Here is a 27,928-nt window from a genome sequence, read left to right on the forward strand (position 1 = left end):
GAAAACAAAAAAACCCCAAAGTTTTATTAAACAGCAACAAAACCAGCAAACTTCCCCTCCAGTTTGTTCCAGCCTTAACTGACCCCCCGTGACCTCCCCTCCCGCTCCGGGGCCTTCCCGAAGGCCCGAGGCGCCCGGAGCTCTCTCTAGGGCTTCTGGCCGAGCGTTGGCCCCGCCGTGGCGATGATGGAGGAGCCGGCCAGGCTGCTGCCCAGGGTTATGAGCGTGGTGCCGGTCCCTCCGGGCAGCAYACCCTGGGGCAGCAAGTGTCTGTTGGCCAGAGTCTCTCTGGTGTGGATGATGGTGCTCCCGTCGTCCACCACGGAGGGAACCCTCCCCAGGGTCTCCACCGCCCCCAGGGCATGGCCCAGGGCCGAGGGGCTCTTGGCCAGACTGACCTTCTCCCCGCCGTGTCCCAGAGGCCCGTCGCCCTTCACCGCAGCCAGCGTCGAGGTCAGGATGACGGTCTTGGAAGCGGTCTGCAGGACGGGTCCCACTTTCGAGTGCACCAGGCTGCTGGGAGGGCTGGGGGCGCTGGCCAGGGGGGAGGTGGCGAAGGTGACGGCACCAGTGGGAGAGCTGGCAGAAGACGAGGAAGAGGAGGAGGAAGGCTGGATGCCCAGCGGCTTGAGGGGGACAGAGGTAGCCTCACCCATCACAGACTTGGTAAGCGCAGAGAGCTTAGCATCCGACATGACGTACAGCGTCTTCATGGGGCTGGTGGTGGTCACTGCGGAGAAGGGGAGAGAGCGGTCAGCGGCCGCGGGGACACGGGTGCCCGCCACCCTGGGCTGCAGCCCCCAGCAGCAGCGCCGTCAGCAGGCTTCAGGTGAACGCGGAGACCTTGCCTTACCCATTTCTCCAGAACGAGACCCCAAAACGAACCCCAGCATTTCCACGGGCACGGGCAGAGCCTGGCCTCTTCCCAGAAAAGTCCCCTTGCAYGGAGAGGGGACGTCAGGGCCGCGTCTCAGCCGAGCGCGGTGTGGTTCACCCTATCCCACCCTCCGAGCCGCCTCGGGCCACGCCGAGCTCACGCTGCTCTCGGCGACCAGGCTCTGGAGAAGCCCTCAATCAGCTCAGGTATCATCCCACCAGCAGTGAAGGTGGGCAAGATGCCGCTGGAGGAGCTCAGATGCCTGTCAYGCTCCATCCCAGGAGGTGGGTAAAAGACTTCAGGCTTCGTGAAATGAAGCTCTTCACACTCCTCCTCACGCTCTAGGCGGCAGGGGAGGTTACTGCCCTTTCCAAGTTGGCTCTCCAGCAGAAATGCAGCCCCCAGCCACATCTAAGGTCACCGCAAGACTGGAGAGCAAACTGAACACTGCCACCAGGAGAGCAGAGGGACACGTCACTGAAATGACATTTAGATGTGCTCAATGCAGGGGAAAAAGCAGAGACCCGCTGCTGGTTGAAGACTGAGCTGACCAGAAAGACCCCCAACCTGGAGCAGCCCGCGGTTCAGCCCGGCGGTCATCCAAGGCTGYGACTTGCTCCGGCTCCCCAGGACCCTGCACCGACGAACAAGCGGTGSTGGGCCACACTAAACGCGGCACTGYCTCTCTCAGATCTGATGACATCAAAGATGCATCGCGCCCTCCCTCGCGCTCATCAGACACGAGAGCGCGTCGCGAACGTCAGCACAGCGCGCGCCTCTCCGAATCGAAGTGCCASGCTCGAGCAAGGAGAGCATGGAGCAAATGCAGACGACCGACCCCCTAACCAGGATGGAACACGGATCCTACCGTGCTGCGGGGATCACAGAGGCTGCAAGGACAGTGCAGCACCAACAAGAGACTCTGGTCGCCCCCATGCAGGCTTGGGAAGCAGCATGGAGACATCAAGGTGCTGTTAAGGCATCAGCAACAGCTGCTCCGTGAAACAGAAAGGCTGGAAAATTTCCTGTACTAACACCCCGGTCTGCCCTGCTGCTCCAGCAATTCTACAGACAGGTCCTGTTGTGGGATTCAAAGTCATCCTGAGCCTCCAGCGAAAAGGGGAAACCTTCTCCCCACCTCCAAATTCATCCACCAGTTAGAACACAAAAGCAAAAGGGATAGGAAAAAAAAAACAAATCAGCAGAATCAACTACAACGCTTTTGCACTCCCGCCCCGTTGAGTCCTGGGGGAGGCCAGCAGAGTCCAGAGGTCTGCGGTGGTCAGGGCTGACGGCTGGAGTTAGCTGGGATCTAATCCCTGCAAGGAGGGCTAACAGCACAGCAAAACAACGTACGCCCCAGCGTGGTCCAGAGCTGCCTCGCTCGCCCTTTGGGAAACCAGCACGGCTTCATTACGTTTCATCCACCATCAGGCCTGGTCTGCTCTAAGCGCTTCATACCTGCGCGTCCTTCCATTCACTTGGAAATCACTCGGACCAAGGGAATTCAAAACACTGGCTGGGCTGACAGCGGGTGCTTTTGTGTAGAAGCCTTTGAGGATGCAGCGGGCTGCATCACCGTCTCGTGTAGCTTGCGTGTCTGAAGCTGCTGGCTGGGTAATAGSTCCACAGCATTTATTCAGTGGAAGCTGGATGGGTCCGTTCCCCCCCGGCGAGATAAATAACCGTGGGCAGCACGGAGAGCGGTTAATGCTACAAGCGCGTGATGGCGGTAAGCACAAAAATAGAACGAAGATCTGCGACGGCCCGGGGCGCCAACCGCGGATAGTCACTTCTGCATTCGGGCTAACGGGTCGAGCGCCCCAGGCCCCCTCGACTGCTCGAAAACCGCTGCCTCGAGCCAAATCAGAACTGCCTGTACTCATGCAGAGAAACCACTTAACAGGGGACCTGACTTAAAAACAGAAAAACGGACTTAAAAATAAGCACCGTTCAAGCAGGGCCCGGCTGTTCCCCAGCGTGGCAGGTCAGCGGGCAGGCATGGCTCCAACCCGGCCTCCGCTCTGGCCCCCAGGCCGGCCGCCCACGCCCCGCAAGTGCCATGCGCCTCACCTACGGGTGCTGCGGCGGCGGCGGTCAGGTGGGCCGTGGGGTCGGCAGGAGCCATCTCTGCGCCAGCCTGGGCTTTGCTGAGATCCATCTGAGACAGCAGCTTGCCAGGAGAGGCGGCACTGGAAGCTGGGGCGGCCAAGTTCCCGACTGCGCCGTCTGGAGCCTGGAAGGGTTAAAGCAACGGAGAGCTACTGGAAGCTACTGGAGCACCAGGACTCGAGGCGGAGCAGAGCCGGACCATCCGCAGGGGGCTGCGACAGTTCCTCAGGGCTCACGGCATCCCTCAGCTCAAAATAAAACCCTTTCTCCAGGGCTTCTAACCTTGCCCTCAACTCTGCTCGATCATTTCTAAACCTCAAGGGAAAATCCACAGCAAGATAAGCAGAGACTTGTACTTTAAAGCCAGTGGCGTCATTTCCAACCCCAACAACACTACCAGCGCTTGGGCCGAGACTGGCACAAACTCATTTCCTTTTCCTGGAGTGCAATGGGATGGCTCTATTCCCACTCCTGGCTCTGGCTGTCAGCAGCAACCCTAGGAAATCAGTCTCGCTCTCCTTTTCTCTGAAAGAGCAGCCAGGAATTGGAAGTTCAAGAGCAGCTCTCGCTTGGCACGGACCCTCTCGCAAGAATGACGCGCTGTTACTGCTGGAAYCAGCGAAAGCCCACCCAAGTCCGGAAAAAAACAACCAACCAAGTACGTCACCTGCATCGGAAGAGTTCCCCACTTGCCTGTGGAAGCCGTACAAGCCCCTTTTACAACAACCTGCTGCGCTGCCCGGCATCGGTGTCTGCTAGACACTTACAGATGTCCAAYACGCCCTTGCCTCAACTGGGGAGCTGGGATTTGTGTCCTAAGGAAGATCGCAGCCCAACCAGGGCATTTCTGGAGAACACTGGCCTTTAGAGACAAGTTTCAATGGTATGAATTACCCTATTTGAGGAGTTCTTCAAACACCACCTCTGGGCCACCTTCACTTGCCTGCACTCTTTCCAGGYGGTGCATCTACAACAGAGCACTCCAGGTAAGCAACTGCAAGCTTGCCAMGCACTTGTGGGCGCTCCCTGGGAACCCTAACCACTTAAAAGCCATAAATTCAACTCCAAAGCAAGCTCTCAAGCTATAAACACAGGTACCAGCCTCTTCATCCAGGCTCCTCAGAGCCAGTTTGCTCACTTTCCTCCACCGCTGATAAGCACCGGTTATAATGCTTAGCACGAGACTGAGCTGTTCCTTCCTGATGCTCGTGCACGAGCTTCCTTAGTCCAAGRTGCTTCATTGGTTGACGCTCTCCAGACAAACAAGAAGAGCCCTCAAGGCCTGTTTCATTCACAAATGCAACCAACAAAGCTCTCCTCATGCCATCTAGGGTTGTCCCCTGCCCAAAGCTCAAATCACCACCTCAGCCTGCAGCTCTGGTCACTGCGGCGTTTACGTCTGTTTGGCATTAGGCAGAAAACAGTGTGATCGGCATCGGCACCATTCGGACTCTGCATTTCAYGGAGCAACTGTCTGCATACAGCCACACCGGAGAAGAGAACCGTACAGAAGCTGTTGGTGGAGATCAAGGGTGGAGCAGTCTCTCACAAACACAAGCTGAAGACTGTTCATGTTTTCACCCTAAAGCCACCCAAATACCCTAAATTTTCTTACTCTGCTACCTGCAGAACGCTCTTGCACCAACCTGAGACTCCTCAGCCTTCCCSCTTCTGTTTAATGCCCAAAGCCCACGGGGGAAGGAGAGCTGCCCACTTAAATCGCATCTCGGCCGTTACAGACATCGCCCCAGCCCCCAAAGTTTAAAATCACAGCGCACAGCCTAYGCGTGGGCTTCATGCTTCCTGCACGAGCCGTCAGCTGGAATTTCAAAGGGAACCCAACCGACAACAGTTTTGGTTACTGCTGAAAACACAAGAGTTTATGCCATGGGGTTATTCCCCCCCCAAAGCCTTTTAGAAACTCGCTCTTTACAGGAAACACTGCTACATTACGTAATTCTACATGCTAAAGGTACACACAACACGCTGATACAGACTATAATTAGTTACAAAAATACACAGCTCATTCCATTTCCCGTAAAAGCCAGCTTTCAGTTTGCTTTTGAAGCAGCTCCCGCAGCCAGCCACCCAATTCATCACTGCCTCGAGCGCACAGACTCAGCACTGTAGGTGAAAGTCACATTTGGGATCGAACATCCTGTTTCGAGTGTCGTTGCCTTAAAAACATTAACCTGTGCAATACCCTGGAGCCCATCTACGCCGGGTTTCATACCACTGGCAAGTCACTGTTCTGCCAGATGCATTTAGGGCTTCTCGAAGCGGGTTACAGAAGATAAAGGGAAGCATGCCACCGCGGATCGTTTCTTCAAATGGCCTTTGAAGGGCACAAAACCAGACTCCGACTGGGATAAAGAGGTTCAGACCTCCAAGGCAATACAGCAGGGAGACTCACCCTCCTCTTAGCACTGACGGGATGCTGCACAGTGGATACGCCGAGCATYGCTAGCCCTGTATTTCCGAGCGCTAGCTCGGCCGGCAGCGCACCGGCTCTGCCAATGCTCACAGGCTCTGTCGCCCTAGCAAAGYGACTGCAAGAGACACAAAAAAGAGTCGAGGGAGGAAGGAACCGGATGCTCCCGTAGCCAAGCTTTAATCAGCAGCAATCCAGGACTCTGCTGCTGCGTGAAAATGACTGGTAATGGTGAACACGATGCCAGCTCTGAACTAGCGCAGGGCAAATGAAGGATTTACGGCTTGACTTACCCAGCTTCCACCTGCAGGCTCAACAATCCCCCTAGGACAATACCTTCCTTGACATATCTCGGGGCGTGGAGCAACCCCAAAGAGACAACCCCTGCAGACAGCAGCAAGGAGTAGAAGCACGTTCCCTGACTCCACCAGGCTGCCTAAAACTTGAGCCTTCCCGACAAGAGAGATCAGAAACAGAGCTTCATCTGTGAAGACTGCTCTGCATCTCCTACACCAGCTTACTTGCTGGGAACCTGCATTAGTGACACCAGGAGTAGGAAGATCACGCGCAAGAAAACTGCCAGCGCAATCTGGAGTGATCTCCTTGGCATCCTCAGATGCCCTCACCCTTCAGTGTCAGCTTGTTAATCCCCACTGGGAACTGGGGCTTGATCCCCATGGGATTCTCAGTATTTGTTTGAGTGCCCAAGCTGTAACACTTACTAGCAGAGCCTCTTCAYTTGCCCTTTAAACTCACTTCTTCCTGCAGGTGAGTGTCTCAAATGACTGGAGACAGCATCCGTTGGACAGYCAGTTTTATCCGAAGTTTTTAGGATGGGCGAAGGGATAGCATCTCATTTTATCAGTGGTGCAACTGGCAGTCTCCACTCTGCAAGTGCTTCTGATGTTCCTGAGCTGAATCCCAGACAACTCAAGGCTTTTGGCAAGCTTACACAGYTCTCATTTACCCCCAAAGCTTTGCTCCTTAGAGAAGCGTTGTGTCATCGGAGCCTCAACAACTCAGGCCATGGTTCCCTTCACACTGTCCGTAAGAAAACTGCCACTATCCCAAACAAGAACCAGCCTGGTGTTACCTGCCAAAACCCGCTCTGYCACCTCATCCTCAGGCCAGCAGCAGCCCTTCCTACGATGTCTCCTTCYGCTCTGTACGGCAGATCACAGGCCTGAGCTGGCCCCTGCACTGGCCCTCAACCTCGTGTCAGAAAGGACAGCCTCCAGCAAGGACACTGCCTGATCAGGCAATCTCCCCAAAACACCAGCACAACAGCTGTTATTCTCAAAGACACCCTGATCTCTGGGAAAGGACCCACAGGACYGACAGGACTTCATACAGTGTCGGAGCTGGGATCGCAGGGAAGCCACCTAAGCAAATAAAGGCTCAGGTTCAAACCTTGCTGATGGCACATCATGGCCACCACCGTTCCATGCGGAGAGCCTGAACAGTTGACCAGAACCATCTTTTATTTGATAGTGGTTTAGGACAGAGACCAAGACTATATCTGCATTAGATTTGTTTTCTACCTCCAAGGACCCAGAAGTTCCATGTCCAGCTTGTTTCCTTCTTGCAACTAGCCTCAATTCGGAATTTGTAGCTGCTGGGCTAGGACATACTATGACAACGGGTGCTCACGTTCCTGCCTGCACAGCTCTGCTGAAGGCCAAAAGGTCAGAGTCCTAGTCCAGGATTTGGGATGGAGAGGTCCAAGTTACAGTACCTGAGACCTCTACCATCACTAAAAGAAAACCTTCTCCAGCTTGGCATCTCATRTTCTCAACTCAACCACACCAAGATGTATATTGGGAAGCAGGGCACACAGTCAGGACCCTTTGAGACAATACCTAGCATGCTGAGTCCAAACTGTAAAAGCATCTCCTTCTGTCAGTGAGGCATCTCCAAAAGAAGCTCTGTTGTAAACAAATAGGACTTCGGAGCACATGCTCAACACTTCATGTTTAAGTTTCAACAGCATGGCAGTGAGAAAAAGCAGAACCTGGGGACCTGCAAAAGCAAGCAGCACAGCACCCCAGATGCCCTCAGGGCACAGCTTCGCATCTAACAGTCAGAAGCAGCACTTTCAAGAGAACAAGGACTCCAGATAGCACTGCTGGAACCACCTCRTTACCTGAATAAGGGAAGGAGACAGATGCTCGAGAAAAAAAACTTTCCTCCTCCCACCAAAGCTTTTTACTGCCAAGAAAGCCTGGAGCTTCAGCAGATTCCATGCAGATGCCAGCCTCGGAAGTTCAGACAAAGAGTGATTTCCTTGGTGCAGTTCTAGCATAATATTGAGCACAACCTCCCTGTAGGAGGCAACCCTTCCACCGAGAGACTCAGAGGTGACACGGGTCCTCCTTTAACCACTGCCTTGCAAGGCTCCTCTGTGCAGAGAAAAGGGCTGATCCACACACATGCAAAGAGGGTGCTGCACCCAGGAGCGGCAATACACATCCTAACTYGACTACACGGCACTGCAGGCAGCTTCAGCACAGCAACAAAACTCATCATCTCCAAGGGAGATGGAGTGACCAAGACCATTTCATTTCCCTCAGGACAGTTTTCCATGACATTGACCACCATGGTCAGAAAAGGCTCAGAGTGGCAGCAGACACTTTTGTGACAGAGCAGATGCCAAAAATTACCTGAGGTGCTTGCGTCTGCATYGGCTGTTCCTCGAGCTGAGGCTGGATAGCCCCCATCGCAGCCTGGCTAAGCGTGGTCACCCGGCTAGGCTGCCCACGCAGTGTCACAGTAATGGTCGTTGGGGCCTTCAAGCCTAGAAAACAAACAGGAGAGACTTCCTTCAGACATGGGGATAGTAGAGACCGTGTTTCACCCARCTGGGGCTGCATCAGAAAAGTCCCTTCCCTTTAGGAGCACAAATTACCAGCACATGAAGATTCCCATAACCACAGCTCAGAGAGCACCACAAAGGCAAGATAAATGTTGGAAACACCCATCCGCCACATGACAATGATGTTCCAGGCACCTGCATCGTCTGCCTGTCCCCTTCCCCCTCACCTGCTGCCTGGTTGGAGATCTGAGCCAAGCCAGGCAGRCTGCTGGCCAGCTTCGCCAATCCCCCGTTTGTCAGCAGCTGGTGAATGGCTGTGGGCTTCCCGCTTGCCGAAGCGCCCAGAGACAAAGAGGTGGCAACCGGGATGGTGCGGACAATCGTGCCAGTGCCCGTAGTTATGGCACTCAGGCTCTGGAGAGGCGCAGGCGTCTTCACAGCTGAGGTCTGGAAAGAGAAGTGCTGTGAGCATCTGGAAGGAAAGGGGGTGGTGGGATGGCACAGCCCCTCCCTCTCGCAGAGGCTGAAGGTCTTGAAGTCAGGAAGAGAGTTTCCATACTTCACTCAGGAGGCAGCAAGGAGGTTTAAAAGTTGTTCCTTACAGTCTCAATACCCTAATTTCAACTCAAAAGCATGACTGGGTGAAGCTGTGGCTCAACCATGCAGTGAAGCACCCCTTTCTGAATGAGGTCTCCTCAAATTGAAAGGATAGGGAGCGCAGCCCGAGAGACGCACAGATGCAGTTTTTTCCTCCTGTAGTATGATACTCCAGAAGAACAAGACTCGGATCCCTCCAGCCCATTCTCCAAGTCCTTCTCAACATTTTCTACATGTTTGCTCAGCCCAGTTTTGAGTACGACTTCCCATAGCCTGTTTCTTAAAACTCACACCACTTACTGGAAACCTGTAGTCCCTAGTACACAGCCAAAGCTTGGATGTACCACCYCAACACCTAGAACCCCTCATCACTTCTGGTCCTAGAGCAAGTGCGATCTACGGGGGTTCCCTCCTGCTCCAGCTGTTACCACTATCCACGCAGCTTCCCTAACATTCGCAGGCTGCATACCTGCGCAGGCGGCCCAGCAGCAGCCACGCTGGCAGGAAGGGCTGGTGACTTGGTCCCGATGTCCTGCAGGCTGAAGCTCAGCCCCTGTAGCAGGCTGCTGGCAGATGCTGCTCCTGAGGAAAAATAAATAAATAAAAAACAGTCAAGCCTAGAGAATTAACCACCATGAAATTCCAGGTTCTCGTCTATCACGTGGCAGCGTCAGCATGAAGTTTTTCTTTGACAAGCAGCCTCCCAAGCACCCTGCCTCTAGGGATCAGAGATCCTCCTAGCCCATCTACAAACACACAGTCCACCACATTTCACTGCCACGGCTGCAAACGAGGCCAGCTGTAAAACAAGGGAGGCATTGGACAGCACAACAGCTGCTCCTGCTCCTTCCTGGAAGGAAGTAATGTCTGGCATGTCAAGGCATCGCTGCACTCAAATGACAATGCAATGACCAGGTCACCTGCTGCTCATTCAGACTCACTAGAGCATCCCACTGCATCTCCGTGGGCTCCTGAGATAGCAAAGCACTACAAAAGCTGCCTCAGCAACTGCAGGACAAATCCCAAAGCAACGGGGGAATGCAAAAAAAAACCAGAATCCAGCAAATGATTTTGAACCCAGTTTACCTTTTATATTCACAAGACAGACATGGAGAGAGGCAGGTACCTTGGAGGGTACTGGCCGGCTGGGCCTGCAAGCAGTGGGCGCCGCTGGCCACCAGCCTGCTCTGCAGGGCGTGGAAAGCGCTGGGCGCCGTGCTGCTGGGGATCACGGCAGATGGGACAGGACTAGAGGAGGAAGTTTCCGTTGCTGAACTCAACCTACAAAACAAGCAGAGAAAGACTCTGGTTAGTAACGCACATGGACCTTCTGGAAGCCTAAGGCTCAGAACAAAAAGAAGTTTCTCTATGTCCATCATGGCAGCTAGAGCAATGAGCACCTATGGCAAAATGTGTTTATTTCCAAGTTGAAGTGAACTACTAATATGGGTACAGCTACCTACCTGCTGCAATGACTGCATCACCCTACAAAAAAAGAAATCCACCTTGGAGAGAAACATTTTCCATTTATAATGTGCTCTGTAAGAGAGCAGCTCTTCTCCTCCTCTGCTCCCAGGTCCATCAGGGCCTGGCTCTCCAAAACGTAGAGCGAATTAAAAGAAGAAAACCATGTTACGAGAGACTGTCAACATCAGACAAACTCTCCAAAAGAAATCCTTACGGCAAGTCAGCTGCAAAGACTAATATCGAAGCTTCCTCGCCCTGTCTTGGGGAAAGAAATGCTTTACTGCCAGAGAGGATGAAGGGAAGGATTAAAGACAGCAAGGTTAAGTTTTTGCCAAAAAGACTGACACAGGCATTCAAAAGACAGATAAGCAGCTCTATAGCAAACCTGGATTTAGGAAGCCATATAGAGACACAGCCCAACAGCCGCAACACCTTCTACTTCTGCCCGTTATTGTCATTCTCAGACCTGACCACCAGCTGAGAAATGGTTTTCAGGAGCCTAAACGTCTCCTGGGCTTCAGCAAAATCCAGCAAAAAGGACAGACGCAGCCAGAAAGCTGCCTATTTGGAAACCACCATGTTAGGGCACTTCACATCAGCAGCCTGCCAGAGAGATCCCCAACTCGTAAGAATAAAGACACACTCACTTGGGGGTGGCGAGCAGGCCCGACAGCTCCTTTGCACCTGGCACGCACTGGCCAACAGCCACGGGCACTGGCTTTCCGGCACCGACTGCAAAAGAAAAAGACGTAAACCTCACCCTCTCTTCCGCACGCGACTTTAGGGATCCCCCTCTCTCTCGCACGCTACCCACTGACGCAGAGCAGCGCCGCAGGCCCCGGGCTCGTCCTGCTCACAAACCTCGTCTACAGGRAACCGCCGCCGCCAGAAACGTGCGCGCTAGCCACCGCGCTGCGGGAAATCAGGATTAGCAAACACATCGGAATCGCAGATTTAAAAAATAAAATAAAATAAAATAAAAAAATACGGAAAGAAGCTGCCGTTGGGAAAGCAGCAACGACAGCAAGGACGACCGAAAGAATCGGCTTCGAGATCTGCAAGCGGTGGCCCCTCAGGCCCTCGCGACCACGCTAAATTCTCCTAAACGCCGTCATTTCCGCTAATCCCCTCCTCCTAACGCCATCATCCTTCCACACGTCTGCCGCCTCGGTTCATTAGCTCGTGTACTGCTGCTCGCTAGCGATCGATTTTGTAAGCGTTCTTTAGAGAGACTTTACAAAATACACAGGGATGCGACGAGTCACAAGATTTGTTTATTGCGGCGTTTGGGGTACAAATGCGTTTGGTCTTGTGCATTCCTCCTGCTCACACGCGGTAAGAGGGAATTCTTGTTTGGTTCATGTTTACTTCTGCAATTCATTTCCTTTCTGTGAAAAGAAGTAAAGTTTGGAGAATTAAAAAAAAAAAAAAGGCTCTGGAAATCAGAGATTTTCAAAGCTGCCAGAAGATGATTTGTAACGTTAGAAAAGGATGTATATTTATTAGTTAATTTTCACAGTACAAAACAACTGTCAAATTAACCAAGAAATGTTTCAGAACGAGCAGAATTGTTCTTCAGCTTTGAAAACCTCCGATTTCCCAATACTTCAGATGGAAGTGCTGACCCTTCAGTCCTGCGCTGCATCAAGCTAACGCTAAACCACGAGCCAGTTGCTTTACACATCGGGCTCTGYGCTCTGACGTGGGGAAGTCGCGCATACTAGCGTGGGCAGCACCAACGCAATATCGTCCTGGAAATACAAGGGTCACGGTAGCCAAARCTTCTGGCTTCCCTCGCAAAGGCTCAGAGGGAGGAAGGCCGCACACGTTGCCTCTTCTTGGACTGCGGGGAACTCTGCAGCGCTCCTCATAGGGGGTTTTCTCAGCCACACAGGCGGAAAAAGAGTTGGAATTTGTAAATACGTACACCAAAGGCGTATCGTGACGGACTTCAGGCCACTGCACGGCCCGAAGGGGGATCAGCGGAGCAGGACACTCGGCTGACGTGCGAAGCCCGAACGCGCTAAGATCTTCCCGTGGGAGGCAACGCTGCGGTGATCCGTAAAGCAGGAGCACATCCCAGGCGAGAGCTTTGCAGACCTGCTCTCCACCGCGCCGGAGTCGCTCCCGCTGCGGGGGACCCGCAAGCAGGCGACACAATCGAAGACCCGCACAACCTACTTAGAGCAAGAGGGTCCACCAGGACCTGTGTCCCGCTTCCAGCGGCGGCTCAGTGTTTCGGGAGAAGGTGTAAAGATCATCTCACTGCTCACCAGGCTGCAGGCAAGCGTTTCCCCGAAAGCGTGCAAGCCAAATCGCTTCGGAAGACGGAGGTTCCTGCCAAGACCTGGCTGCACGCTGTCAGGCCCCCAGCTATCCCAAACAGCACCAAGTAACTCGCACCTTGAACCTCTCCATCTACTTCCTTCTGCTATCTCCTCCAAAAGCAGAGCTCCCTGCCCCTCCCGCCCCAAGGCCGTGCCACGGAGGATGCAGCAGCACGCGGAGCCGGTCCGGGCAGAGCCGCAACCCGCTCGCTGGCTGGAAAGCGGCTAGGGAATCGCAACTCACTTTCTGGCTGGGTGGTGAGGGGCGCTCCGATCCCCACGCCAGCAGCATCTCCGTGGGAGACAATGGTCACCTTGATTTTGGCTCGTTTGGAGGATTTGCTGCACTGGGTCGGGCTGGGGGTCTGGTGCCTCTTCAGCTGCATACGCACATCATCTTTCTCAGCCCCTTCCGAGGGCTCTGAGGAGACTGGAACTGGGGGACACAGAAGTAGCTTTTTGAAACCGATGGCCCGACTCCTCGAGGTCAGTGCAACTCCACCGTGCACACTGAGGTGTGGAGAAGGACACATGCCCATGCAGACTTCTACAGCTCCCTTTTCATGCCAGCCTTGCCCATCTCCCATGCACCAGGAACCCACTCTCTTTACCACCTACACTGACTTTTGCACGCCCTAAGCTACTCCTAGAGCCAGTACTTAGCTTAAGCTACACACAGACTAAGGTGGGCTCACATCCAAAACCTGTCTTGCCTTTGCAGCGGAGAAAACCAGCTCCTTGAGGGAATAATGCATCTTCACAAATACTCTTCATTTCGAAGCACAGTATAATCAATCCTGTCATCAACCCCCTCTCTTCAGATGATGGACCAAAGGTGCAGAGACCCGCGCAGCGGGCGCAGGCGCGCTACCAACGCTGGGATCAGTGCTCAGCCACGGCCTCCCTGCTCCTCCGACACGCCAGCACGGGCATCCGCGTGTCGCTCAGTCAGCGCATCCCTTGCGGCGCTGCAGCCAGCCCTTCAAGGGCCGCACAAAACCGCAGAGGGGCCCTAGAGACATTAAGCAAAGCAGCCATGAGCACGGAAGGTGCCGCAGCAAAGCCAGAGCCCAAAATGCTCCGYGCTAGACAGGAAAGCAGTGAGCTGAGATTTCCCATTCGCACCGACAGCTCTTTTTGCTGTCACGTCCTTGACCTGTCACATCTGGTCTTGCCCYGCTCAACATTCATCAGGGCAGGGACTATCTGAACGGCAGAGAGAGCCCACAACAAGCACCTCCCGGCAGCCCAAGAACAAACCGCGATCACATCCTGCCTGTCGCCTCTGCACGCATGCCCCGCAGCCGGTGCACGATYGCCCGGCCCCGACTTGAAACGCTGGCGGGCTGGGTCAGAGCGAGAGCGCCCATGCGCCTTCCGCTGCAGCGCTTGCAGCCTGGCAGCGCTCGGAAACGCTTCTCGGCGCTGCTGGGCTTTGTGACGGCCGGGAGAAGCCTTCCCCGGAGCTAAAGGGGACTCCCTCCATCAGGGCTCTTGCAGGCAGTTCCTGAGCCAGCTAACTCCCTGCGTGCAAGAGTCCTGGGCATCCAAGCCATGTATTCAACAGCCTGGAGGCCAACCACAGCACCTACTCATCTCTAAACTGCGGGTGCAGAACAAGACGCAGCCAAATCCCTAATGTTAGGAGACCCCAAGYGTTTCGGAGCTGCTCCGGTCCCCGAGACAAACACCGGACTTGCTCTGTTGTTATGAACCGTGGCTCGAGCGCGCTAACTCATGACACTCGTGCAGTGCTCCCATGCCTCCCACCCGACCGCAAACATGCTCGGGCAGAACCGCCGTCCGGAGAGATCTCAGGCACCGAAGCCCCCAGAGCGCCACAATACGGTGCCACCAGCCAAGCRGGACGGTGAAAGGGCACATGCACAGGCAGCGGTGTTAGGTGCCCCTCAAAGCATTGCTAAGCAGCAACCCAACGTGTCTCCGTGTCCCTGCTGCAAGACAAGCGAAAGCAAAGCCTTAGGACTGTTTCTGGTCGCTCAGAGGCGTACAACGTCTCACTGAGGCCCACATCACACGCAGGCTCCTGCTGCGAAGGGCTCGCTGTGCCAGAGGAGCACCCAGGCACCCGCCCCCCAGGCGGCAGTGAACACTCCCAGTGCACACAGCACACGTCCCGGCTTCCTACCTCGCAGCTCAGGCAGCGGAACCTGAGGAACAAGCCTCAAGATCTCATCAACTAAAAACATCRCCAAAGCTAAAGCAAATGGAAGTTCAGGGACGCTGCGGTTGTCTGGCAGCTGATGATCCTCCATCAGATCTTTTTGTCCCGTGTTCCCAGTTGCTGACCCTTGCTCTCTGCTCCAGAGCACAAGCAAGGGAAAGGCAGGCCAGGCTGCCTGTACATCCCACATAAAGCCTCTCCATCTCTCCCCATGGGCAGGTGAACAACCATGTCAGCCACCAGTTTCTCCTCCCAGTAGATGCTGGGTGGAAGGACTCTGGCTAAGTACAGAGYTATTCCACTACTTGCTCCACATAGGCTCCAAGGTTCATCTCACTGCACATGGGAGGGCAGAAAGTCTCTCAAAAACAAGGCTCAAGGGAGAAGGAAATCCTTGAAACGACCAGCTCAGCCCAATACTTGCCTCAGGACTTCATCAGCCCGGTTGTACCTGTACAGTTTGGACCATACCTTGTGCGCATTCAAGGGACGCAGGGAGCCTACAGTATCAGAGGAGCTTGTATACAGCATGCCTAAATACCCTAGACAACTTTGCATCCAGGGCTTGCTTTGTCAAGTTAAAGCAGCACGGGCGTTCGGGGCATTGCAGAAAGGCAGTTCTCACACACATTAATGCTCTCAGCAGCCTGGGGTCACCTCAACTGAGAGCTGACAGTGACAGCACACGTGATGACAACACAACCTCCTTGGATTTCAACCTCTCTTCCTCTCCTAACCCCAGATACGTGCAGTCAYGGCCACTGCCACTCAAGAGAGCAAAACATATCTTTGTATGAGTGGTGAATCTCACCCCTCTATCCCAAACCCTCAGAGCACCTGACACACTGAGCTCCACYGCCCTCTTATGTGCTCCAGCATCCAAATATGAGACATCACAGGACTAAGACGACTGCTCACCTCTGGAAGTCTCCTGATCCAGGCAGTCACATGAGGCTAGCTCTCTCATGAACTCTGCCATTTAAATTCCTGCTCCCAGTACATCACCACSTCCCCAAGGCCACTCCTCCACCTGCTCTCTCCGCTGTTCTCCACCTCTCRCATGTCCACATCTGCCCTTTCCAAATCACTTGGCAAGTCCTTATCTCTGCAGACGGTTCTTTATTTCCGCGCCCGCCGAMAGCTCCTTTGCCACTCTGGGTGGTAAGGACTCTCCATCGACACACACGGTCTCTCAGGCTGCAGTCCGCCTCCCCTTCTCAGCCCCGCAGCCCCAGCACCGAAAAGGGTTATGCTCATGATCACAAGAAGCCACCACATCATCTACTAAATTTTAATCCGTCAGAGGAAAACTGCTGCCAGATTACATGGCTCCAAGAGCAGTATTTCCCTACTAGGGTAGGGAAAGGGGGAGAGCTCAGGAAGGTCAATGCTCTTAGCTAGCACGTGGCCATTTGCTTTAGCTTCAAGTACAGCAATGGGAAAGCAAAAAGCAGGGGGACAAGGGGACACATTGGACTACATCCCCAAACGAATGTAAGGGAAGAGGAAGATGGTGAAAGAAGGTAGCAGAGAGACAGAGAGAAGGAGGGAGACAGAGAGAGGGAGTGAGAAGTGAGGAGATACTCACCAAAGAGACATGAAGAGGTGCCAGGAGGAAGAGCTTTCCTCACCAGCATGTTTTGTTTCAGAAAAGCAGCAAACTGAGCTGAAATGAATCAGAGAGAATTACAGTATCACAGCCTGGCTCTGGAGGGGGGCAGCGAACTCCAGGGACACCACTGCGACCCACAGACAGAGTCCTCRGAGCAGGCAAGCAGAGAGCTCTGGACACAACTCGTACAGCCATGAGGCACACGGAGACACACCGAACTCTTTTCCGGATGGACGCGTAGCACAGTCAACGCTGCAAGGGGCATTAGCGCTCTCGCTCCTGTCCCGGCTGCTCCGGAGAGCACATCCGAACAACACGAGCCTTTTCCAGCCCCAGAGCCATCTGGCCCAGGGAAGGAGTCCAGGCTGGCTGCAAATACCAGCTGCGTGAGGTACCGTCAGTACAGCTAGCTTGGATGAGCAGTTGTGCTGAAAAGCTGAAAACATCTGGCAAACCTCAGCMAGCACATCCCAGGTCCTCAACGCCTTACTGCCACAAAACACACACCAGAAGTCACACTGCAGAAGTGCTCCTGACAAAATAAGCTGGCCACAACACACGCCACTCCATGGACCTTCCTCCAGCCTCCCACATGCTATCTGGAAAATTGCTCCTTCAACTCAGAGAAAGTGAAGCAGWTTTCATCAGTCCACACCCTGAGAAACTAAGCAAAATCCAGGTTTGAATTTCCCCTAGAGCCTGTCCTGAGTTACAGCAAGACTTTAGAGCRTGTGGAGGGTCACACTGTTGCAGGAGATGACAACAAGCCTGTTGCTCGTTTCTTGAGGAGAGAAATAAGGAGAGATGGGAGAGTGAAGAACTATTCTCCAGGCACCACTGATATTTTCCAGAAGGGATCATCAACAGCAAAGCATTACCTACATTACAACTTTCAAAATCAGCTGCACAGTTAAGGTTTTAAATGAGCATCCAACAGCACAAGAAACAGCTCAAACTGTTTTCTTACTCTCAGCGTGTTTCCCTCTGCCATTTGATGCAAAATTCTGTAATTATCCAAACCCCACTGTCTCAGCCACAATTCAATAGCCTCAACCATCTCCTGAGCACCTTTCATTTCCCAAGCTTTTGCTGCCGAGATCCTGGTCAAGGGACTCGCACCCAAAACAAACTCTCARTACAGTTATGTGGCAACTTGGTCAGTCAAAGCAAGTGAAAACCCTTCTCCCTTTGAACAGTGGCAAAGCATCTGTAGGCTGCAAAARCACTATTTCCAACCTAGTATCAACTCCCACAGGCTACTGCCTTCAGATGACAGTGAAAGGGGACCGAGCTGTAGAAAAAAATGCCAGAGGAAGTTTGGAAATCAAGATAGGACTCGGAAGACAAAACCTAAACAAGTCTGGGCAGAGAGAGACCAAAAATCGAGACGATAAGAGGGGAGAGGGTGGGAAAGCTGCAGGGTATTACCTTGTGCCTGCTTGTGCGTCAGGACTGTGTCCGTCCTTGGGACCTGCCTCTTCAGCAGCTGCGTGGTGCTAATCTGGCTGGGCTTCTGGATGGAGGACACAGCAGCCATTTTAGTCTTGGGGCTTGAAGTGGGGCTGCTGGAGACACTGGATAAGTCCTGCTTGGAAAAGAAGGAAAAGCTCTTATCCACACTTTTCCGAGAGAAGAGGTGGTCGTCATGCTGAGCATAACCGCGCACAAGCAATAATGCACATCCTTGACCCCCCCACCTACGAACTCATCCCCTACCACAACAGCGTGCCGTATCCTCCAAAAGGCACGGAGACCAGGGACGACGGCACATTATCATGCCACAGTTGCCCGGCTCCCCTTCTCACACCCAGCCTTCCCCTCTGCCACAGGGCAGGCTTCCCTCTGTTTAAGAGGCTAAAAGCCCATCGTGTAAGCTTGCACTTGCATTTTGCTGCAGTCTGTTTTGGAAGATTTCTCTGCCCCAGCACAAGCCACTAGTCCCTTCATATCCTCTCGCAACTCCAATGACATCTCTCACCACCTGTCTCAGCGGTACAAAAGCATCCCTTCGCACAATCTCAGCCTGCCCCAGCCTGGAGCATCCTGGAGAGAGTCCTCACCTCCGAGCCCGAAGGCGAGGCGGGCACTTTGGCCGCCGGCGAGGCAGGCCTGCTGGTTCTTTCTGGCAAGTCAAACGACAAGTCYCTCCTGGTCGAGTCACGCGGCTTCTTCTTTTTCTCAGCATCCAAGTCGCGGGGATCAGAGCCCGAGTGGCTCTCCGCTCGGGTAAGGACTCCAGTCAGGAAGTCGGCTATTTCATCCTAGGTAAGATGAAACACACATTTAGACTCCACGTGTGGAGGCCTCTAAATAACCAACCTTCACTGCTCAGAGAACAAAGAACCAAGATTCCCAAAGGCACAAACTGATGGGGCTCTCTAGGTTTAAGCTTCCACAAGCAGAAACCCTCAAACCTTGCAGGGAGAGCTTGGCCTTCTCACTAAAGCTCATACTCTACTGATTTACCTCTACTGAGCTCATGTCTCTCCTCTTGAAAGGAGGCAGAGACTTCAAAATTCCCCTAAGGAGATAGATAACTATTGCCCAACAAGTCCTGGCAGTAAGGTCATAAAATCATGGGCACTGAGACATTTCAACACATTTATTACAGCTATAAACTGTAAAAAGCAGGCTTCTATCTGTACCTGGATGCACCTGTCCACCATACTCTGGGTCAGGCCTTCTGACTTCTTTTTGGCTTTGCTTATCCTATTAAATAAAAACCAGGCATACACAGAAGTCAAAATACGTTCATTTTTCCCCTTCCACAATCACAACATTATTCTTAATCTGACAGTAATTTTTAAGTGATGGCAGCTTCACTCCCTCCCTCAATTTGACACTAAGATTATCAGCTCTGTTAGTGCTCAGCTCAAGAACATCGTCTGCTGGAAAGCCAGAATTCATCCTCCAGAGGCACTGAGGAAAACTTTGGTGACAATCAAAAGGGCTCAGCATCACCAGTATCAGGATCAAAGCTTTACCAGAACAAGAAAGATGCTTCTTCTCCTTTAGAGTTTCATCTTCAACCCCAATAGCTGAGCTTTACGTTTCCTTTTTTCCTCTCATTTACTTTTCCCTATCACAGGCTCCTGACTTAAACACATCAAAATCTCCTCCAGATGAGCACTATAAAAACACTGAATTTTATCAGCTTTCCAGCAAGCTTCTGGGAAGAGAGTACCCATCTCACAGCACACTACCTGAGATTGTCATCTGCTCCTCCCACCACCACCATGCTGTTATCAGCTCGAATTTTCTCACGGAAATCTTCCATCGCTTCGATGTTGCACTGCAGGGAATTTTGACCGATCACGAAGAGGACAGGGGTCTTCATCTCCAGCAGAGGGTCATCAACGTCCTGCAAGAGTAAGGGGACCTGCAAGTCTGAGGGATGTGCCAAGGTGCAAAGCCGTTGGAGCTGAAGACCTTCCTGAATTAGGCGAGCGTTTCCTAAATGGTTAGACATGCGCCACAGCGGGCCAGACAGCACTTCACGTGCAATCCTAGCGTGTAGTAACCGCGTGTTGGAGGAAGGGAAATACAATTTGCAYGGTTCATTTGCATAAGATTACACACTCACATGAGAAACTCTGACTCACAAGCCAAATCAGTACACAGTGCTCATTTACAGCAGCTGAGACTGACACTCTCCCCCACACCCAGATACTCTACTTCAATGCATCTTCCCTGCTTCAAAATTCTTACTGCATTAAACCCAGCACAAGGCTTAGGAAATGCCAAGAGCAAGTCAGTCAGTATTGCAGCTCTCTGAGGTGAGCCCCAGGCGGTATTTACACAGCCGTACAGCGCCCTGAACAAAAATCTGCTCAAGTGCACCCTACTCCTGCAAAGCTCTTCTGCAAAGGGGCAATGCGAGATTTCCGCTATACTCTCAGAATTAGTCGTTTCCATAGCACAGCCTTAGTTATTTCCAAACAGTGAYAATTTGGTCAGGTAATAAAGCTATTTGGGCTTCACAAAAATCACCCTAAGGTGCCATCTTTGCTGCCAAGTGCCAAATAACAGTCAGCAAATGACCCACACACAAGACCCCAGGATGGAGCTGCAAAAACATGTCAGAGCAGGGACAAGTAAACACAGGACTCTTCTCGTTCCTGGTATCGCATCAGGAATCCTGTTACAGATACAACAGGCCAGACAGTTTCTCCAAGCAAACCCAGAGACATCCCTTCGGGCCAGCCTGCTGGGCGCACAGCCGTTCTGCTCCAAACGGAAAAAACAAACAAAAACATATTCCAAGACACACAGACATTCCTCAAAGGTCTTCCAATTATCCCTGGACTTCCAAGCTAGATTCTATGAAACAATCTAGGGAGGTTAAAAAAAAAAATAAATAGTTTCTTAAATGGTCCCCCTCTCCCTTCATTCCTTACCCCTCTGGGTCCATCCACGGTTAGAAGAGGGAATCCAAGGCACACAACTGCAGTGACATACTCCATCACTGAAACCTGCACAGAAAAGGAACAGTCAAAGTCCTAGCAGCCAAATATATTGATACTGCAAAGGCTATTTTGCTGGGCTCCTGCCAGGGCACAAAAATATCTTCTCTAYTTAGACTCTGCTTTGTTGATTAAAAGGGGTGTGGGGAATACTGAAGAACTCAAATTCCTTATGCCCCCCACAATCAGAAATGTTTGTTTCAAAGCCAGGCCTCAAAAAGAGGAAAAGGAAGAGAAAAATCCCTCTGAGCTTTAGATGCAACAGTAATACATAYATAATTCTGCTGGCTTCATTTAAATGCAAGCAGCAGTCATGTCTACCTTGAAGATAGTCTCTAGTTATAAATGGGTGTRTGGGAGAGAGGAGTTCAAGAGACTTGCTCCTCCTCCAGATGCCCTGTTATTCAGGGTGCTGAACAAAACACGTACTTAGCAAGGTCTCCTTCTTTGCGCCACCCAACACAGGGCAGGCAGCATGGAACCGGATGGTCTAAGGGATTAACTGAAGCTGCTGAGCAGCCTCTGAGAGGATGCGAAACAAGCAGGTACTTACGTGACAGGCCACCAAGGCACCTGTGTTCCACCCGATCAGGATGATCGGCTTGTGCGAGAAGTGGTTGTGAATCTACGGGAGAAAAAGGACGCAGGTGGAAGAAGAGGGATAGGCAACAGCATGATGCACTTGGGTGGCCAAGCCCAAACAACTAAGGTGAACAGCTTGAAGGCAGCGGCACAGGCCCCCTGATATGTTCGTTGCTCTTACCTCCGCCACTTTGCCTCTCACTGCCCCGATCATGTGTTCAAGACACTGCAACACTCCCACGCCACTGCCGTTGTTCAACAGGTGGGTGGCGATCGGAATCACCTGTCATTTGAAATGAAAGATGGATAAACAACAAAGGCATTACCATGGACAAGAGGTACRGACAACAATTTGCATGGACTAGAACCCAGTCTGCATAAGAATGTCTATTCTATGCTCCCCCCTACACACACACCCTGGAGATTCACTTCTAGCTACAAAAAAAAGAAAAAAAGGAAAAGAAATAGAGCATCCCCCCCACACATAGTCTCCGCTATTCATCTCWTTCCTGTGTGCCCAGTGCATCTGACACATTAAGAGGGCTGCGAACAACCCTGTATCCAGGCGAAGAGCAAGGTTACCTAATGCTGTAYAGACTCTCTTCTCCAACCCTTTCTACTGCAAAACTCATTGATCCTTAGTAACAACAACAATRCAATGCTGCTGACTTCTGACTTTGCACGGCAGGCCTCCTGCCAYGATCCCAAATGTATTGGATTTGGGCAACTTCCACCCATCACGCAGAATAGAACACTTCAAAYGCTAAACAGTGCAAGGGCAGATGCCAGCCTCTGCTATCAGGAGAGTTGAGTATTTCGGTGCGCTGGAAAAACACAAAAGCAAGCTCAGCAGCTGCAGTCTGCCACAGCTTGCCTCTGAAGAGCTGCTAGTTTGAACTTCCCTCCTTTCAAAACCAGTAATACAAACCTTTCCTAAGCAGGAAAGCTGTGACTGCCAGAATCGGTGCCGTCGAGAAGCGGGGAACATGGAGTTGGAGGGTCCAGATGAAGCAATCAGGATGAGGGGAGAACCAGGCAATTTGCTCTACAAAGTTCAACACAGGATGCATAAGAGAAAGCAACTTCCCTGCCCGAGACCCCTCTGTTCCAATAGCTTTTCTGAGAAAGAGACACAGCTGCTTTTCCAGGGAGGCCCATCCACACCAGTCCTCCCCTTCCACCGCTTCACCTAGGACCCTCACTCACACAGCGCAGTTCATCAGGTGCAACTCACGCAAAGCTTCGTGCAAGAGGACATTCACACTACACAAGCTGTTGCTTGACAGAAAGTCCACACAGGCCACAACATCCGCCCAATGGGTCTGAGAAATAAGGGTTAGTTGGTGACAACCCCAGTGCAACCCCCGATAATTCACGGACGAGTTAAAATGGTTATTTATAAACCCAGTGCCCTGACTCCTCTGCACAACAGATGAAGTGGTCAGGGTCTTGGAAAACAAGCAAGTTTTCCTAGTAGAAGCTACCTCAGGATATAATGGGGGGAAATGCATCCCAAGAGAAGGAATTGCCTCCAAACAGCAGGCAACTCTCAACTATCAYACAGGTTACCTCTCGCAGTGGGATAGGAGAAAGGCGGATACGAACAGGAGGAGGCAGAGCAGATTCCTAAAGGGAGCAAGTCTAAACAACTCACGATGCAAGAGATGGAAGGAGGTGGCCAGCAAAAGAACAGGAAGAATAAAGCTGATCTGCGCGCGCCAGGCAGCAAGCCCAGCCTCTYACTCCTTGCAAGCCCCAGGAGACACTCACTGGTTTATTATGGGACAAGACRCCCACTGCTGGGTCCCAAGGTCTCTTCAGCAGCAGAGACAGAGCCTCAGCACCCGCTGCCCCTGTCTTCGTGGTAGAGGAGAGCAGCATCCTGTCAATCAGGGTGGGGATCTGAAACCAAAGGCCAGAGAGGGCTGAGAAAATGCACGCAGCCTTTTCTACAGGCTTTTGAACATCAATTTGGCAGTCTGGGAAACGCAATTACTGCCTGGTAAATGSTTGCTATTTTGTGGAAGATCCAGAGCAGCAATACAAGGACCACACCAGTCCTTACCCTACCTGGGCACAGGCCTACCTCAGCACAAGTCTCAACAAATTCTCCAGGGAACAGAGMGCCACAAAGTTTACATTTTCACACATTAAGGAACTCAGAGCAGTGAAATTTATAGAGGGGMTCTGCAGCTGTACAAGGAATGAAGTCCAACCTCCCAGGTCCCGTGCTAGCCCACAGAGCTATCGCTCCTCTCYTTCCCACTCTTCTCAATGGGGAGACAAGGTACAGAAAATTTAACAGGCAAGCTCAAATTAGCACAACCACTCAGAAGCACTACTACAAAGAGTCGGAAAGAGCAGGAGTTARTGCCCTGGGAAATGACTCCCATATAGAAAGGGCAAAGAGGGCACTGAGGAGAAATTTTTCCCACTACTCCARCGAAAAAGGATAAATACTCCATTAGCTTTCTTTAATAAGCTTTATAAAGGGAGAATATTACATGAGATAGCACAGTTTCTTTCACTGCTTTTATCACCTTTCCTTTAAGTGTTTGCARAGCATCCAAGTAAGCAGCCAACACTGGCAAACTGAGGGTCTCCACTAGCGTTGTGTGAAGCCACTGGATCAGTTTGGTGTCCCAGTTCACACTAGCCAGAGCTTGACGGACCCTTCGAGCACATTTGTCCACCGCTATCCTCCTCAGGACTGGCTCGTTGCAAGCCTGAAAAATAGAAAGTGAAAAAAAAAAAAAAGTTAAGGGAAAAATCAAGGATGTTACGTGCATCCCAAGCCACAGGTGAGTATCGACTTGGACTGCTTCCTCTGGCAGCAAGCAAGGACCAACATCCTCTCAGMAAAGACAAAACCACAGTTCAAACCAACCCAGAGCTGCCCGCCCTTTTAAGACTATAAAACCCAAAGGCCAAGATTTTCATCTTGACTCAGCGCATCTTTGCTAGGAGGGACTGAATAAAAACACACAGGCAATGATTCTGCTGAAAGATGAAAGAGAAATAGGGAATAAAAGACCTTACCCCTTCATTGGCCAAGCGAGCCAGCCTGTCAGACTGCAGCGCTTTGTGAATCTTATTAAATAGCTTGTTCTGGGCCATTGTCCAACCTGTCCTGTAAAYAAAAACCAAAGAGGTAATTGAGAGCACAGTTACACAGACATCCAGGAGATATTACGGCCCTTGAAACTACTGCCTGTCTCCAAGGCACAGCTGGGAATCAGCTACAATTACAGTCACAAAAACTGATTGCTGGTTATAGGCAAAGTTTCACTACTACAGATTTAAGTTAAGAGAATGGCTCTGTAGAAACCATTCATTTTTAAATGACACTAAGTTGTACTGGTGAACATCTAAGCATCAGACAGGTAAGAGTAACAACAGAAGCAATAAATAAAACAAAAATAATGATTCCTTTCAGCACTCGTTCTCTCTCCATCTCTCAGAGGAACTGTCCAAAACCACCCCGTTCCACCTAACGTCAGGACTGCCAACTGGAATGACTAAGCTTCCAAGGAGGATTCTTAAAAGCATGGAATTCATGCACATCTCCATTCTAAATTTTCTGCTTTGGAATATGGCTGAATTGAGCACCTATAKGTAGCCTAAAATATCACTGTCCCAAACTCTTCTGTGAACAGAACCAGCCRGACAGCAGCCTCTGCCTTTACATTTGACGGGTTTCAAAGCAGGCAGCTGAGGAATCTGGACAGAAAAATTCATTTTCTTTGAATGCTRTTTGGTTCAGGAATGTCACTGTATATTAAGTCACACACAAGGGAGTACTGAAAAACATAAGATAAAAGAAAATGCGGTAGAAGCTGAGGATATGGCTATACACAGCAAGCAAAGGGTGTTGACATGTAGGTTGAAAAGGCTCCATCCTGCAGTGGCTGCACTATTCAGAGGGCTAACACAAGTTCACAAAGGTAATTAAGGCAATTAAGTGACCCGTTTGGGTCTCTGGAGCTTTCTTAAAGACTTYAGTGAACACAGAGGACGCAAAGCGTCAAGCACACGCCGCACTGGACCGGATCCAGCACACCGACTCGTCTTCCCTAGCCCTCRTTTACCTGCTGCAGACACGGACGTCTCCGAGCAGTCACCTCACTGCTCCGTGCCTCAATTTACCTCTTCACTTCTGCTCTAAAATATTTTTGGTCTCAACTGCGTATCACGCAGCACGTGGCACTACACCATCCTCAGCCTGGCYGAGGCTTCGTACACTCGTACGCGGTGCAATATAACGAGCAAGACGAGTGCCCGAAGCACAACTACCGCAGGGGTAATCACCCAGGATGGCAATTTCTTCTCTCAGCAACCCTGGCGCCCCGCGTTACCTGTTCACGTGTTCCTCCCAGTCATCCGGCGGAGGGGGCGCATCAGCATCCGTGCGCGCAAACATCACGTGGCGCTCGCACTCATTCATCACGCTGCGGGCTTTCTGGTTGTCGTAGAGCGGCACGGGCGTGGGCGTCACCGTTTCGACRTCGAGGGGGATATCCGCCTCGCTGTAAGAAAAATTCCACTTTAGAAAACGGGATGTAATCTGGAAAAAAAAGCCCCTGAGCAGACCGGAGAGCGAGCTTGATGCCTCAGGGACCTGCATCTGCCTGCCCCACATAAACACAAGACATCTGTGAACTTATTTTTCCGTTCTCAAGTCTCTCCCCAAAGATGCTGCGACTAAGGGGACCACTACGGAACTGCATTATTTGTATCCTGCAGAGTACACCTTGCCCCRTTTTAAAAAATCAAGAAGAATTTGTAACCAGCTGGATCCTGGGTCCAACTCTGTCTCATGAACCTCTGACTCAGGCTGCAAGACCGACCACCACTTGGACAGTTGCTTAGATTGCGTGAATAAAAACCACTGAAGCATCTTAGGCTTGATATTTAATAGAATATCCACAGCAGAGGGATTTAAGCAAACACAGGCCACTTGGCTTCCTAAGCAGGTATCTTATTTCTGGCTTGAGSCAAGAGAGCCTCTGCTTTAAGCTCTAAAAACGAACGTGCTTTAGAAGATCCCACTAAGCCTGGTCTGCTCCTGCCGGACGAGCTCCCGAGCTCGTTTCAGAAAGCGAGTTTCGCGGCTCAGCGTGACGCAGGACGGGCAGAAGCTCCTTGCTAGTAAAAGGCCCAGAGATCCGCCCCGAAAGCAAAGGGGAGAAGCACTCAAGACGCCGACGAGCCCCGATCCCAAAGACGCCCCAAGCCGGGCGCCAAATCCCTGCGCTCCAGCCTCGACTCCCAAATCCCGCCGCGACTCCCGAGCCCCGAGCGCATCCCCGCACCTCGCCCCACATCCGAACGCGGCTCCAAACACCCCCCCCCACGCACACATCTGGCCAAACCGCGCAGCTCCTGGCCCAGCGCCGCCCCCCGCCCCTCTGTGGGGCTACGCGCCCTGACCCCGAACCCCAGCCACGAGCCCCCCTCCAGCCCTGACCCCTTGAAATCGGCCCCAGGTAACAGCCCGCTCCCATCCTTGAGCTCCGGGGCCGAGACCCCCAACCCAACCCCTGCCCCACACACCCTGCCCAGCCCCACAGCCCCCAGGCTTGGCACCAAACACCTCTTCAGCCCCACAGCCCTGCCCCAGGCACCCCCAAGCTGGGTCCCAAGTACCCTGTAGCCCCATAACCCCTGAGTTCASCCCCAGACGCACCCCCTAACATGGCTCCATAAGGGGCTCCCCAGCTCCTCAGCCCCCAACCTTAGCCCAGCTGCCCCCCATGCCAATCCCCCACAGCACTCGTGCCCAGCCCCACACCCTGGACACCCACCACCACCCAGGAGCTGACAAAGATGCCCCCAGACCCTGCCCCAGTCCCCCAAGCCCTGCCCCAGCTCCCTCCAAAGCCCCAGCGTCACTCCCCCCAAACCCGGATGCCCAGATCCCAGGCCCTCTGCAGACCCCCAAGCCCCACACACTACCCCCTAAGAGGTCTCCTACTACTCCCGCAAACCTCTCCCAGCCTCTCAGGAGCCACAAACTCACCCCCTACAGACCCTAAAGCCCCCCAGGAGACCCACAAGTCCACCCCAAGGCCCCACAAGCTGCACTACAGGCCACCCAGCCCCCACAGGGGCACCATACTCCCCACAACAGACCCCTTGCCCCAGCCCCACACTGCTCCAGAGCACCTACACTCCTTCTCAGTGACCTCCAACCCCACACTCCCCCCTACAGACCCTACAGCTCCACAGAGACCCCCCTCACTCCCCACTGCAGACCCTATAGCCCTCTAAGAGCCCCACACTTCCCTCTACTTCGCACCACAGACCCTCCAGCCCCACAGAGACCCCCCCCACGCTCCCCACTGTAGACGCTCCAGGCCCCTAGGAAACCCCCTCCTGCCCCCTGCTCCACACCACAGACCCTGCAGCCCAACAGAAGACCCACAAGAGCCCCCCACAGGAGCCCCCACAGACCCTCCACCCC

The 27,928-nt window shown here is 52.6% G+C and overlaps 1 protein-coding gene across 1 annotated transcript; it reads right to left on the reverse strand.

The window, feature by feature from the left end:
* On the reverse strand, window positions 1-27,161 carry KANSL3 (KAT8 regulatory NSL complex subunit 3). Its single transcript, XM_085318606.1, has 22 exons — window positions 27,112-27,161; window positions 25,821-25,991; window positions 24,505-24,595; window positions 24,006-24,191; window positions 23,236-23,367; window positions 22,394-22,510; window positions 21,647-21,748; window positions 21,437-21,508; window positions 20,818-20,892; window positions 19,624-19,781; window positions 19,066-19,129; window positions 18,481-18,681; window positions 17,849-18,005; window positions 16,397-16,474; window positions 12,868-13,059; window positions 10,944-11,028; window positions 9,956-10,110; window positions 9,299-9,411; window positions 8,460-8,679; window positions 8,081-8,214; window positions 2,951-3,113; window positions 1-730 (listed from the first exon to the last, which is right to left on the reverse strand). Exons 1-22 carry the CDS (start codon window positions 27,159-27,161, stop codon window positions 147-149), a joined length of 3,300 nt encoding a protein of 1,099 aa, XP_085174732.1. The 3' UTR covers window positions 1-146.
* Window positions 27,162-27,928: the final 767 nt, after the last annotated feature.

The sequence above is a fragment of the Rhea americana genome, unplaced genomic scaffold, assembly GCF_003343005.1.
Source record: "Rhea americana isolate MKP2758 unplaced genomic scaffold, rheAme1 scaffold_544, whole genome shotgun sequence".
NCBI classification, from domain to species: Eukaryota; Metazoa; Chordata; class Aves; order Rheiformes; family Rheidae; genus Rhea; species Rhea americana.